Source organism: Amblyomma maculatum, chromosome 4, assembly GCF_055883805.1.
Source record: "Amblyomma maculatum isolate TAMU_Amacu chromosome 4, ASM5588380v1, whole genome shotgun sequence".
NCBI lineage: Eukaryota > Metazoa > Arthropoda > Arachnida > Ixodida > Ixodidae > Amblyomma > Amblyomma maculatum.
The window spans coordinates 129,062,742-129,077,580 of record NC_139347.1 but is presented as its reverse complement, the minus strand read 5'-3'; the positions used below and the strand labels follow the sequence as shown (position 1 = coordinate 129,077,580).

Sequence of the window (14,839 nt, the reverse complement as noted above, 5' to 3'; positions counted from 1 at the left end):
ACCTTACGTACAACCTAAACTATCGCAACATAACTGCAGCAGCACCGGAATTTTTCATATTCATGGAAGCATCACGACGGGGCTGCACCTTCCGCTACGAGATCTACTATATGGAGCATTTGTTGATTGTGACATTCATTGGCAGTTCTGCACAGATTACCTTTACAGTGTAATCGGTCACTAGAAGCTACGTGTACAAACTGTCTGCGGATCTGTCTTGACCTCCAAAGTGCTCTTTTACCTCAGAAACTGTGACGGAATCAGGATACCTCCTGCCAGGAGTCATCATGAGAACACATATCCGACATGTACTTTTTTTTTCTAGCTCTTCCTACGTCGGACACACATAACCCTTAGTAACTGCGTTTGGGCAAGCAGTGCAGCTCCATCGCTTCCAAAATATTACTCAGCTACAGAAATTACTGGCCCAACATTTCCTCCCTATAGACGTTATCGCTTTTCAAAAGGATGCAGGTATACGAGCGCGAAATTCGCAGAGTCGCATGCTAGAGGCGGCGCCCTTACAAGCTGGTCTGGCCGTAGCCGAACAATATTTTGGGGCCATTCACATCACAATCAAAGGTTCAACTTCTCAAGATAGTTCCTCCTGTGGCGACTGTGTGCTGCCTTCAACAGGCCATATTTTTTCCCTGTCGCCTGCAACGTAAGACGCATTTCGCCACAGCAGAGCTTTCGGCAATTACGAAGTTCTCGTGGCCGTTTCCCATGGTTTTCACCGACTCCAAAGCAGCCCTCCAATAATTAAACTTATTAAAGAAGACCAGTCGTCAGCCGCTTCATTTAACGCTGGCTACGTATACGCTCCGTGGCTATTACCACGGGTCACTCTATAAAACTTTTGTGGGTGTTGCCACCCGTTACTAATATGTTTATCAACAATATGCCACACGTTGACGCGCACTCTCCCAAACACCCTTAGCGTGTGTGGAGGCAGCTGCTCCGTTCTCAAAGGAGATGCCCTCGACTTCCGGGACAAGCTCAACATTAACCCAACTACCTGTAGGTACGGAAAGGAGTGGCCGTTTGGTGCCTAGATTTCATCGGTGAGAACATAGAGAAAGGGTCGGAGTGAGATTTAACGAACAAAACAATAATTATACAGCAAAAAAAGAACAGAGAGCAAATAATTCACGGTGCTCGACTAGTGTTTTCAAGGAGGTGGGATCGAAACCAGGCCTCAGCAGCCGCTTTTCGGTGGCGGCGAAAAGCAAGGCGTCGGTGTGCTGTGCGATGCCAGTGCACATTAAAGAACCCCAGGTGGTCGAAATTTCCGGAGTCCTCCACTACGGCGTGTCTCATAGCCTGAGTCGCTTTGGGACGTTAAGCCCCACAAACCAAACCATATTTAGAACACATGGAACAAGCTTCTAAAGAAGCAGTTAAAAGCATGCAAGCTTAGAGACTCAATACAAACACAGAGATTTCAAGAATACAGAACACACGTGCAAGTCATGACAAATAAACATTGAATTGTTCACCGGGCACTGTCGCAGACCGTCGTCAGGGGAGTCACGCTGTGGCCATCCAGAAGACTGGCGCCGCCCCCTCGCTGATCTATGGGCTGGTCGAACTGCGGGTTGACCCTGGAAGCCGAGCAGAAACAGTTTATGTGTCAACTCAAACGCTATAGCTAGCTCATTTCAAAAGCGACGCGACCACGATTTGTAGAGCACGCCGCACGTCTGTCAGTTACATTGAGCCAAGGCAAGCGCGCACATGCACATAGTTTTAGCAGCAGAATTGACTGCTCCCCATACCGCCGGTACATGCGTCATCAATGGTCAGGCGTGGCGCAAACTTCTCGAGGGTTCCAGCGGTGTCTCCGCGCAAAGGTTGTCGCTCTCCACGCGTGAGGAGGAGAGACTTCTCCAAGGTTTTCGGACCATCTATTAGACGCCATGCGCACGCCTCATTCGCTCCGCGCCGGCTTAACAAAAATTTGCGCCGATTTTCGTGACATGTGTCAGCATTCTTTAGCATCCTGGCTAACGAAGAAGTGCACAGAGCAGCCCGTGGAGCTATTCAGCATCTACCAGCAGATTTGCTTTATAAAATCTGATGCGTCTTTACTGGTTAAACATCCTCAGAAAAGTAAACCGGCTTAAGAGAGTTACAACGCTTCATTATCCATTTATTCATTCTGTTAATCTGTGACCCCGACACAATTCTCTCGTTCTCTTTTAAACGTTTACCGTCGACTTCGCATCTGCATGTTACAAAACACTTGAGGCTCTGCTCAGGACACATGAACACCCCATATTGCAACAACTGCGTCGCAGTTGAAATATTGAAGCCTGTTCTGTTTGAATGCACAGCGTATGCCGAAAAATGCTCGCCGTATAAACATCCAATGTCGCTCACGTAAGTGTCATTGACCAAGTATTGTCAATTAGGACCCTTAGCTTACCGTAAGCAGCAGAGACGTGCAATTAAGTTTCTTATCAACATTATATTTAACTTTCATGCTAACTTCGAGTCCTTCACTTTTGTCATTATTGCACATTCCCTCAGAACGGAAGAGTACAGGCCATCTGTAGGACCTTCCACACCACCTCTCATTACTTTCTCATCTACTGCAGTGATGCCCATTTCACAATCCATGACCTTACAATTTGTATCTTTTATACTTTTTATATATTTCTTACAACTCTCCAAATATTTTCATTTCAATCCCTTTTGCTGCGCACAACAAGACAGCTAGCTTAAAACGCCGAATAAATTGCCTTCCTTTGTCTTTAAATAGGTTTGATCTCTCCCTTCATAGAGTAACAAGATCTCACACTCCATGCATGCGCTGCATGGTTCAAGAAATAATGTGCACAAGCTCCTTAAGAGTTTTTCTGCCTTAGTGCGGACATTAAATTCGATTAGGACAAGGCAGATAAAGAACTTGTGTGCAGAAGCTCCTTAGGGTTTTTGCTCCCTTAGTGCGGACATGAAATCCGATGAGGACAAGGCAAATAAATTTGTTTGTAAGGGCTACGCAATAAGGCCTTGAGCTGGTATTTCGGTTCTTGAGTCAACATTTTAGTCCACTTTAGGGCGCAGCTCTTAAGCGCCCTTTCCTGGTTTGAGTGACATCGCTTTCACCGTCGCTTATCCGTAAAACAGCTATATAGGGTGACACAGGAGGCCAAACGGTAGCCGTTAGCACTGGTTAAATTGTACCGCGAAAATTCTGCTCGGCTTCCCTGTACACAGACGTCGCGTACAGTCTGGTGGTCTGGTGAATGGTAGCATTGCGGTCCTGACAGAACTGCTGATACTACCGCATCCTACATTCAAAGACGAGTCATAAACGTATCTTTAACAGAGTGTGCCGAGTGGCCAACCTATTGAAAGCATTGCAACTGGTCTTAACGGCATTGATGTGATGCCTGTATAGTGGTGCGGGTGAAGGCCGAAAACAAGAAGGTATCCTAATCACCGTAATTGTCGGCTATATTTAATTGAGTGGAAATTGATCCTTTCTTACGTACTGTTTGCCAAGTGGGGGGCATACATTACGAGACGGTGATGTTATCACTGACACCTACGCCGTAGGCATACACGCTGCAAGTTGTAGCAACTACCAAGTTTTCGTGTCCTACTTTTCGAAACAATAGTCAGGGTGTGCGAAAAAGAAACACCCATTAAAATTATTTGTGCGGTGATGTTCTGAAACTTTTGTACAAGGCCTTGTAGTGCGGAGTCACTTGTATTATTGCACTGAAGCGAATGAAAGTTCCGTAAGCAACAAATGCTCTCCTGCAAATTTCCCACGGTAACATTACCCATTCCACATATTAAAGAACAAATGTTTTTCTTTCTACGATAAGGATCACCCTGTCTTATTTACAAAGACTGGAACAACTAGAACACACGTTTTTCTTTGCTTCGAGAGGTGTTCATTTTTGGGATATTTCGCACAAAGCAATTAAGATTTTCCCTTTGGCGTTCATTGAACAAAGTACCTACAAAAGAACAGAAATGATGGTGCACATTTTGATTGGATCATCATATTCCGCCCACTCAATTTTCGGTCTTGTGAGCTGTAACCTACGTACATGCGCGTACAGGTGCGCACCAAGAGCTTCGACGTCACGCAAGTTATATGTTCAACGAATGCACGCTTTTTAATTAACTTCATTCAGAAACATGCTTACTTATTTGCCCCTTATTTGAAGGGCAACTACACTTAGAGACAAAATGACGACTTTAATAAGTATTCCAGCTCAAGGAGCCGTAGAAATGAAATTGCTCGTACCCCGTCCACATTTCCAGGTGTGCACCAAGAGCTTTGACGTCCAAAGCCGACGCCACTGGAGCATCCTGGTGCAATCGCTGGCCGTCTTCGTCCTGGTGAGTGCTCTACCCACGCTAAATACGGCTTGTGCATACATTCTAAACACGGGAAAGACTCTCAATGTGCCTGAATGCATCTGCATTTGAGAGCATCTGGCAACAGCATTCCCTCAACTGTCTTTCTTGAAGCATCATCGTGGCGAGTGTAGCAACGAACGCTTTCTAATGAGCCTAATTCAGCGACATGCTTTCTGATTTGATTGCCACTTATTTGAAGGGGGATAAAATTATTTAAAACCGAAGGCAACGCTGTAAATGGGGCACGATGGGCAGCAATGAGCTTTATTCGGTATGCTTATGGCTCTTCGTCCACCAAGACAGCTCGGTAGAGCCAATAAAGAAGCAGCTACCGGATGTGGAATTGGATGTGGAGTTATATGTATTCTACGCTTGTTTCAGTCCAAACCTAGTAATTATTTAGAAACGAACCCTGAAAAAGTATTCCAACTACTTGCTCTTAAGGCACAACTAACTCGATGCAATGGAACTGGAACTGATTGGATTGAACTCGAAGTGCAATTGACTGTATGCAAAACAAAGCTTAATGGTTCGAAATAAAAATTGATACATTGCTTTGAGTTTTAGGACCATATGGGTTAGTTCTGAACATTGTCATGAAATGCATACAGTTGTGCAGTAAAAGCCAAACTAAATCTAATTCAATTCATCGGCTTAACTCACCGTAATTGTCAAACACTATTACAAAATATTTTGATGCTTGTTTGCAACACACTTGTTCCTTACAGGCACAGCTGTTGCCATTTATTTTGGGCATCTATAACTCAACAGAACACGGTAAAATTATATCCATACAAGTAGTTCCTAGTAATTGTTTCCCCGCAGGGGCATCCGTTAAAGCCGATGTTTGTGTGCGCTCTGCGACACCACGGACCCTGAGCACACACGCTTAGCCGTGCGTCGCATCGTCGTATCTGGGGAAAAGGGAATCCTGGTGGTTGAGCCGATGCCAAGGGTTTGGACCTTTAAGGCCCCTTGGTGCAGGCGACACACCACTTTGGCCGACGCTTCCCACAGACGGCATCTTCGGGCGCGGGCAGGACTTGCTTGCAAATTCTTGCCCCGTCCTCTTGTTGAACACGTGGTGGGCAGCTGGCGCCGTGGCCGAAAAACACATATATCTTATGACATCTAACGGCTCCAAAACAGATCGCCCCGACAAACGAAGGCGGACCGAGGTAACTGCTGAATTCCTTGAAAAACGAAGTGCAACAACTTTCCCAAATACCATGTGATCCATTCTGAAGTCGATCAGAAACCTGCCAGAATTCAGTTCCCGTTTCTAGTTTCCAAGAGTTAGACAGCCGCCTTGGGCCCAAAATACAAACTGACAAAGATAGCCAGCGGAGACTTGCTGCTCGAGCTTAACGACGCACCACAATATTCAAAGCTGGCGAACATTCAGTCGAATGGGGACGGCCCGTTGATGATAACTGGCCAAAAGTCTTTGAACACTGTCCGTGGCGTGATCTCCGACAGAGACGGTCTCCACATCACTGAAAAAGAAATGCTTGATGGTCTTGCCGACCACAACGTTGCGAACGTGCAGAGAATCAAAATCCGGGAAGACGACAAAGAAATACCGACTATGCACCTCATTCGGACATTCGGTGCAAGCACACTTTCTGAAAAAGTACAAGTCGGCTACCTAAAAATAGAAGCTCGAGCCTATATACCCAACTCCCGCATATGTTTTAATTATCGAGATATGGTCACGGATCACATAGCTACCGTGGCCTAACAACCTGTGCAAAATATGCTTCTAAAACCATATCACCGACAGCTGTGACTCTTCACCTCCTCACTGCAAACTGCGAAGGGGATATCACTCAGCATATTCAAAGTCTTGTCAACAATGGAAGAAAGAAAAATAAATCATAACTGTACTGTGATAGTCAGCACTTCAGCCATCGACATGCACCAGTGCGTTGTGCAACGAAGACAAAGAAGAAGTACGCTGGGCTCGCCGTTGCAAGGTCCTCTCCTCACAGCTCTCCATCTGAGCGTCAATAAACGCCCTATTACAATTGGCGGAGGTGCCGGAAACGATCCCATCTAAACTGGAACTGCGAAGCCGTACACTACCCTCTACAACCGCCATGCAAGACGAGTCCACTTCTACGCTGCCGGCCGTTCCACCCACGATCATGTGTTCTGGCGTCGTGCGCCAGCGTGACCCTTGCCTCTTCAGTGGCACGGCCGACCAAGATGTAGACGACTGGCTGTCATCGTATGAAAGAGTAAGCAGCTACAACAAGTGGGATGATTCATACAAGCTCAGTAACGTCATATTCTATCTGACGGACGTGGCGAACCTCTGGTTTCGCAACCATGAGGCTGACCTGTCATCTTGGTCGACATTTAAAAAGAATTTCGCGGAAGTGTTCGGCCGCCCGGCAGTGCGTAAGCTTCGTGCCGAACAACGTTTGCACGATCGTGTTCAGCGCGCTGATGAGACATTTACCAGCTACATAGAAGACATCGTTGATCTCTGCAAACGAGTCGACCCGGCCATGCCGGAAGCGAACAAAATCCGCTACATCCTCGAGGGTATTTCTGAGGACGCCTTCCAGATGCTGGTAGCGAAAGATCCCACCAGCGTTAGTGAACTCGTGAAGCTTTGCCAGAGCTACGACGAGCTCCGCAAGCGGCGCGCTTCTAGGCGCCGCTCCAGTGTGTGCGACGAAGGCGTATCCGCATTAGCCCTGGGTGGTTCGCCAACTTCTGAAGGGAGCCCGCTGAATCAACAGATCAAAGATTTTATTCGTGAAGAGGTCGCACGTCAAATCTCACTCCTTCCCCATTTTCAAGACTCGGGCCGCCTCGTTCCTGAACTGGCTCCATCTTTGGCCCCTACTATACGCCGTGTCGTGCAAGAACACGTCGCTGATGTCTTGCCGTCCAACCCCGTGCTGCCGCCTGTGACGGCACCTCTCACGTATGCCCAAGTAACGGCTAGGCCACCACCTTCGCCCACGTCTGGCTCCTATGTGCAGGTCCCTGCCTACCGTTCACCGCCGCATGCTGAGCCTTCGTTCCAAGCCCCGCCCTCAAGGTTCCGCCCACATCCTATGAAACCTTGGCGTACTACGGGCAACCTTCCGACTTGCTATGCCTGCGGTCGGCCGGGCCATGTTGCACGCTTTTGTCGCCAGCGCCTCCAACCTTCACAGCCTAACATTCGACTTTACCCGTACGAGACCGACTCACGCTCGCAAATGATTCCGCCCGGTTCTCAATTTGTCTCACAAGATCGCCAAACCTATGCCACTCGTCGATCACATTCTCCTCGGCGCCGATCGCTTTCTCCAATGCTGCGACGTTCTACTAGCACCGTTGAGGGAAACTAACAGTCGCAGTTCCGGGGGCAAGAACTGCGCTTGTTTCGAATTCCTCAAGTCCTTCGTGTCGTCCCGCTAATGTTATCAAAGTTTCTGTAGAAGGCGCCACAGTTCTCGCTCTCGTCGATACCGGTGCAGCCGTCTCCGTCATCAGTGAAGCGCTCTGCCGTCGAATTCGCAAAGTGACCACTCCGATTTCCGACTTTTCGCTCCGCACCGCCTCATCACAGCACATTCACCCCTCCGCATCTTGCACAGCCCGTGTGCTCATTCAAGACGTCTTGTACCACATCGAGTTTATTGTTCTGCCGAACTGCTCGCATGATATCATCCTCGGATACGATTTTCTATCGCCTCATCAAGCCGTTATTGACTGTGCTCGTGCGCAAATTGCCTTCGCCCCACTCTGTGATGCCCCCTTCTGTGATACCCCTCCCCGCACTCTCGGTGACATGCTGGCTATGTACGTGAACACCGACCATTCCAATTGGGACCAAGTTCTACCGTTTGTTACTTACGCATATAACACCGCGGCACAGACCACTACTGGATTCTCTCCATTCTTTCTCCTTTACGGGCGCGAGCCACCCTGTACCATGGAAACACTTTTTCCCTACCGCACTGACGTTTCCGAATCTTCCCCGCTATCCGATGCCGTCACATACGCAGAAGAATGCCGTCAGCTCGCCCGCTCTCTCACAACAGAAAATCAGTGGCAACAAAAATACCTCCGTGATACCAGCGAAGCTTCGTCATATCTGCCGAACTCTCTGGTGTGGCTCTGGGTGCCCTCCATAATCCCTGGCCTTTCAAAGAAATTTCTTGCTCGCTACCACGGGCCATACAGGGTCCTCCAGCAAACATCTGCAGTCAACTACGTAGTTGAGCCCGTCCCGCCCTCTGCGGACTCGCGTCGCCGTGGTCGTGAAACAGTTCACGTGAACCGATTGAAGCCATTCTATGACCCCGCTGTGCTTTCCGCGCCATAAGTCGCCAGGATGGCTCCTTTTTTTTACCCGGGGAGAAAATGTACTGTGATAGTCAGCACTTCAGCCATCGACATGCACCAGTGCGTTGTGCAACGAAGACAAAGAAGAAGTACGCTGGGCTCGCCGTTGCAAGGTCCTCTCCTCACAGCTCTCCATCTGAGCGTCAATAAACGCCCTATTACAATAACAATCAAAACAAAGGAAATTTCTTACGTAGAAGCCATGGCACGGCTGCAAAAAACAAACACATTTGTGATTCCAGGCCAAAACAGACTACACGGAGAAAGCGCGCAGGGGTGGAGCGCCAGACCTCAACATGGTACCTACCAAGGCGTCCTCGGACCCTGTGGTAGGCCCATCAAGCCCACCCCAGGCAGAAGCAGCCAAGACTGTCTTGCCAGCTCCAAAAGAGGGCCCTGCGACTGTGGAGTCGAGAGTCCGCAATGTCTCCCCCAGCAGGGGGATGCCTAAAGGTCGTTCGTCCGTGGCCCCACCACGGACCTCCAGTGCCTCGAGTGAGGCGATGGACGCCACCCTCACCATGACTGTGGTACAAGGACGAAGACACTCTCTTGACAACAAGGGGAAACTTAGAGTAACCCCGCCAGAAGAGATATAACTTTATTCATTCCTAAATATGTCACAATGGCTCATATCGTGATGTGGAACTGCAGAGGTTTGCTTAGAAATTATACTGATATCACCGGCGTACTTGAATCCATAGCACCCATAGTTTTTTCCTGCAGGAGACAAAATATTGGCCCACAGAACACAAACATCCTCAGAAAATATAAATCATTCCGACGAGACCCAGAGCAGGCTAGGAGACTCTGAGGAGGCGTCACTGTGATATTGCAAAACGACGTCCCTGCAAGAGAGGTACCTTTAAAAACAAACTTAGAACCTGTTGCAGTGAACATAATTAGCCATAAAACCGTAACAGTTTGCTCTTTATACTTACCGCCAAGCCTCGCAGTTACCGTGCATGATTTAGAAGAACTTATTGATCAACTACCGGAACTATATTTGATAGCTGGGGATCTTAATGCGCACTCCCCATTCTGGGGAAGTGAACGCATAGATAGCAGAGGACAAATCATAGAAGACGTCATACTCGCCAACAATAAATGCCTCATGAATACAGGAAAACCAACATGCGGCTGTCCGAGCTCAAAAAATATAAGCTGTCTGGATTTGACCTTTACAGCTCCATCTATTTTTAGTGATAATAATTGGGACTTTATTGATGACTCTAAGGGAAGTGATTATTTACCCACATTTTTAAATTATTGTCGTCTATTCATAGCATTCCATCAAAATCTCGACGTTGGAAAATACATCTTCCAGATTGGCCGCTCTTCAGAATGAATGCTGCACTAGACAATGAATATTCAGAGGACCTCAACATGACGAAATTAACGAGACGTTTACAGCTTGCATAATCTCAGCAGCAACACTAGTCATCTCCCAAGCATCAGCACATGCACAAACAAAACACAAGGTATGGTGGGCACACAAATGTACACAAGCAAAAAAAGACAATATATAGCCTGGGGTACGCTCCGTAGATATCCCAGAGCAGAAAATGTACTAAACTTTAAAAAGGCTAAGGCCAGGGCCCGCTACATTCGGAAAAATGCAGGCAAAAACTCATGGCGTGAATATGTATCCTATATCAATAGTTCACTGCACGCAAAGAAAATGTAGGAACAGGTCAAGAAATTCACTAGAGATTATACCTCGTTCACAATTCCATTATTAACAGCACCCGGTACACACATCACTAGAAGAACAGACAAATATTGTGGGAGAGAATTTTGCAGAAGTATGAAGTTCATCTAACTACTCGCACATGTTCCAAAAAGCCAAAGCAATAGCCTAAAAACAAAAACTTCTCTCCGGAGAAGGTTTGCGTGAAGAATGCAACCAACTTTTCGCAATACCGGAACTCAATAGAGTTTTATTTCCAAGAAAAAAACAGCACCATGACCTGACAATGTGCACTTTGCAATGCTCGCCAATCTCTCTCAGGCAGCCCTGTACAGAGGCACTCTAGCCTTTTTTAACAAAATATGGATAACTTGTAAATTACCGGAGACATGGAAAACAGCCGCAATAGTACCCTTTCTGAAACCTGAAAAACCATCAACAAGTCCAAGCAGCTACAGCCTCACCAGTTGCATCGCAAAATCGTTCAAAACCATTGTAAACATCAGGCTCAGCTTTGTTGTAGAAACCCGCCAACTTCTGGATAGACATCAGTGTGGCTTTAAGAAAGCATGCTCAACCACCGATCACCCGCCTCGAAAATACAATCCGGGAAGCGTTCATACACAAACAGTACTGCATTGGGGTCTTCTTCGACCTAGAGAAGGCCTACGATACCACATGGAGGTTCGGTATTCTCCGCGACATAGCAGATCTGGGTATCCGCGGAAGGATGCTGAACTGTCTGAACGACTTCCTGCCTGGCCGCACGTTTCGAGGCGCAACGTTTTCTGCGAGATTCACACAACAGAATGGGGTACCATCGGGGAAAAATGAATTCTCTAGCAAGAGTAATACTTAAGTCCATAATGTGTTCCGTTCATGTTGATGATCTGCAAATAGCATACACCTCCTCCAGTATAGCTGCCTGTGAGAGACAAATGCAAGTGATACTAAATAAATCTGCTGCATGGGCAGACAAGAATAGGTTTACGTTTTCCCCGCAAAAACTGTAGTTGTCGTGTTCTCACTGACACGCGGTTTGCAGATAGATACAACAGTGCACTTGAACCAAACCATACTACCAGTGAAACAAGCGAAAAACGTTTTTGGTGCCACACTTGAAAAAAAGTGGGCGTTTTTAGCCCATATAAACAGTCTCAAAAGAATGCTTCCCGTGCCCTTAACATTCTAAAAGTGGTGTCAAGAAAACAGTGGGGGTCCGATCGAGCATGCCTGTTACAAGTCCATCACTCCGTGTTGCTCTCCAAGGTAGACTACGGATGCATAATATACGGTTCAGCAAGACCACCCTACTTAAAACGAGTGGACCCTGTTCATAATTCTGGTCAATGTCTATCATCTGGAGCATACAGAACGTCTCCTGTGGCGATTCTTTATGCAGAATTAAATGAGCCTTCACTGGAGGATTGCAGAACTGCACCAATGTGCACATACATCCTAAAAATTCGTTCCCTTTCGAGACATCTCTGCTATCCCCCCCCCCCCCCCATTGTAACCAAATGCCCATCCAAAACTTTATTCTGCAACAAACCACATTGTATTAGACCACTGATACTACGCTTTGAATATGAATGCAAAAAGTTAAACCTATTTGAGGCTTTACCTAATGTTGCACAACCCTCTGCCGCCATGGTACAACCTCCCTGTAGTATGTGACTTCTCACTGACACATCTACAGAAAAAGAAAGCACCGCAAGAGAACATATTACAGAATTCCTTGCACTCCAAGAACAATATGATGACTACACTGAATTTTATACAGACGGCTCAAAAACATAAATGCATGTAGGAAGTGCAGTTGTTCAAGGCGCCAGTGAAGAAAAAAAAAATTACGACTGCCGGAGTGCTCCTCGGTTTTCACTGCCGAGCGTTACGCCGTATGTGTCGCTGTAGACGCGATAGCCAAGAAAATCAAAACCAACGTAATCTACATCGCTTCTTTGAGCCTACTTACAGCCATACAACATAAAAATGTCCAAGAACCTTTATTAGGAACCATAATACATAACATAAGTAAATTCACAGCTCAAAAACACAACATAAAGTTCTGCTGGCTCCCTAACCATGTTGGAATTGAGGGAAATGAGAAAGCGGATGTATGTTCTGCACAAGCCCGATTTGGTCAAATTAGACAGGTGAGCATGCCACATAGGCATTGTTTAAAGCTAGTGCACAATACATTGAGAGGTAAATGGCAAGCTACATGGAATGAACATGTAAACAACAAATTACACTCATTACACTCTGTAAAGCAATCATGTCGACACCAGGAACGTTTTAAAGAAGTACTCTTATGTCGCTTACGCATCGGACACACCCACTTCACCCACAATTTCTTAATGACAAAACAGGACAAGCCGCGTTGCGAAAGGAGCGGTGATGAACTAACAGTAAGCCACTTTTTAATTTCATGTACACAACTTGAAGAACTGAGAAAAAGGTATTTTAAAGTATTTTACAAAGAATGCATCCCATTACATCCCATGCTGCTTTTAGGTGAACAAGAACTTCTTGATATTTCGCAAATATTCGAGTTCATCAAAGATGCTAGCATTTTACACAAACTATAAGTGTCAAACCATTTTACCAATACCTACATTTTTAACCTTGTGTTTGGCGCATGATAGCCTTAGTTGCTTTTGCGCCACAGAACTCAACATAACTAACTAGTAATTTATTAGAATAGTCTGATTAATTACTGCGGAGTTCGTAAAACATCTAGAAAGAGGAAAAAGATCGCTGTATTTATCTAAAATGCCTGAGATACTTAGAAGGGTTGCTCTAGTCTGTACAACACGAGACAGCGAGTCCTGGAATGCAAAACTGGGAAAAGAACTTCACCCACAAGATACGGATTAGTTCAGACTTTACCAGTGAGCAGGCAGTGCAGCACCGATTCCAGGGCTTTTATGTACACTGTCTCCGCCACAGTCTGGAGGGCATTCCGTTTGGTTCTCAGCAACCACTCAATCAGGATGGCTGTATCACCCGCATAAGTGGTTTGGTGAATGTAAGGTATGCGGCTTACGAGCGCACAGGTGCGGTCCAGGGTGAGAGTCATGTTTATCAACAAGAGTTGTTGTCGGGCTAGTTGGCTTGAATCATGTAATGCCATTAAGGCTATGCGCAAAAAAGACAACACAAAAAACAGAGGCAACGACAGGACGAGCGCAATAGAAGCAAAGTACCAATCGGCCATGCCATATTTTTTTTTTTCGACGGCTGCTTTAAAACAAGGGTTTATTCGGGCGCCCCAGAGAATGCAGCCGCCAACGGTATTCACAATCTGCGGCCTAACTTGCCGCATTTGTTTGGTTGCGTTCATTATGCTCACACACACTGATTGTTTCTGAACACAGTGTTCATTAATACTGCTACAAGAAAACTGTTTTCTGATTTTTCTCCTGCCACCAGCGATTCATTCCGCACTTGAATGATTGTTTTGCACTAATAATCACGAAAGAAGAGAAATCGTATGCGTGTTCGATTCGCACTCGATTGCGCTTTTAACTACACTGTTATATTCAATTCGGTTCCGAAGTAAAAGTTCTCCTGTTTGGTTCGACTTCGGAAAATGCTATTTTCACGCCGCTAACCAAGTGAATTAGCATTTCAGCGCATATCTTGTTTATCCATGTCGGAACCCCTGTCTTTTCTTTCAGTTGGTGACTCTGTCTCTGGCGACTCTGGTGTGCTGCAAAGCAAGGGCACGACGAGGCTATCTGGCTGTACCCCTCTGAGAGATGTTAATGGCACAGCCCACTGTGTAAACTCGTGCGACCACAACTTTCAACCAACGCCACATCTACTATGCTTTATAGCCTTGCGTCTTTCGGTCCACTGCCCGCTGGAAAGATCTACGCGTCGCCGCCGGTCTTCGCCGTCATCCTTCCGAAGTCCCAGCTGCTGAAGTTTGCCTCTGTTGGCAGGATGTTTTCATGAATATATTTTTATTAAAATGTTGAATACAATTTATTTATCTCTTGCAGGAACTACTTCACAACTTATACGATACGGTAACGCCATCGGATATTCACGTCAGACAAGCCCTTGGCCGTTAATCTCCGGCTGATTCAAACTTTTGGCGTGCTGATTAACGCATAGGGCGCCGTTTTCTGTAATATTAAAATATCTGCGCTCAATATTCTGTGATCGGATTAGCTTATTACGTGTCATTACTCACCACATGAGCAACGATTATACTCGCAGCGAAAGGAGCTATTATCAGATACAGCTTACAGAGGAACTACCTATGTACTGACTTTTGAAAAGAGGAAAAGGCTACAGACGATTATTAAAATTCATGTAATCCAGACCGGGAGCGTTACTTTGCTACAACAGGTTATGTTCTCATCTATGCAAAAAAAATGACAGCAATATTAAAGTTTCTTGGTC

At 46.3% G+C, this 14,839-nt stretch overlaps 1 protein-coding gene across 1 annotated transcript in view; it reads left to right on the top strand.

Annotated features, from left to right (window-relative positions):
• Positions 1-14,415, top strand: part of LOC146192368 (uncharacterized) — a 43,050-nt gene extending 28,635 nt beyond the window's left edge. The window contains exons 4-5 of the mRNA XM_084600052.1: positions 4,285-4,362; positions 14,107-14,415. Coding sequence (XP_084456178.1) covers positions 4,285-4,362; positions 14,107-14,184 — 156 coding nt within the window. The 3' untranslated portion in view covers positions 14,185-14,415. The remainder of the gene's footprint in view (positions 1-4,284; positions 4,363-14,106) is intronic.
• Positions 14,416-14,839: the final 424 nt, after the last annotated feature.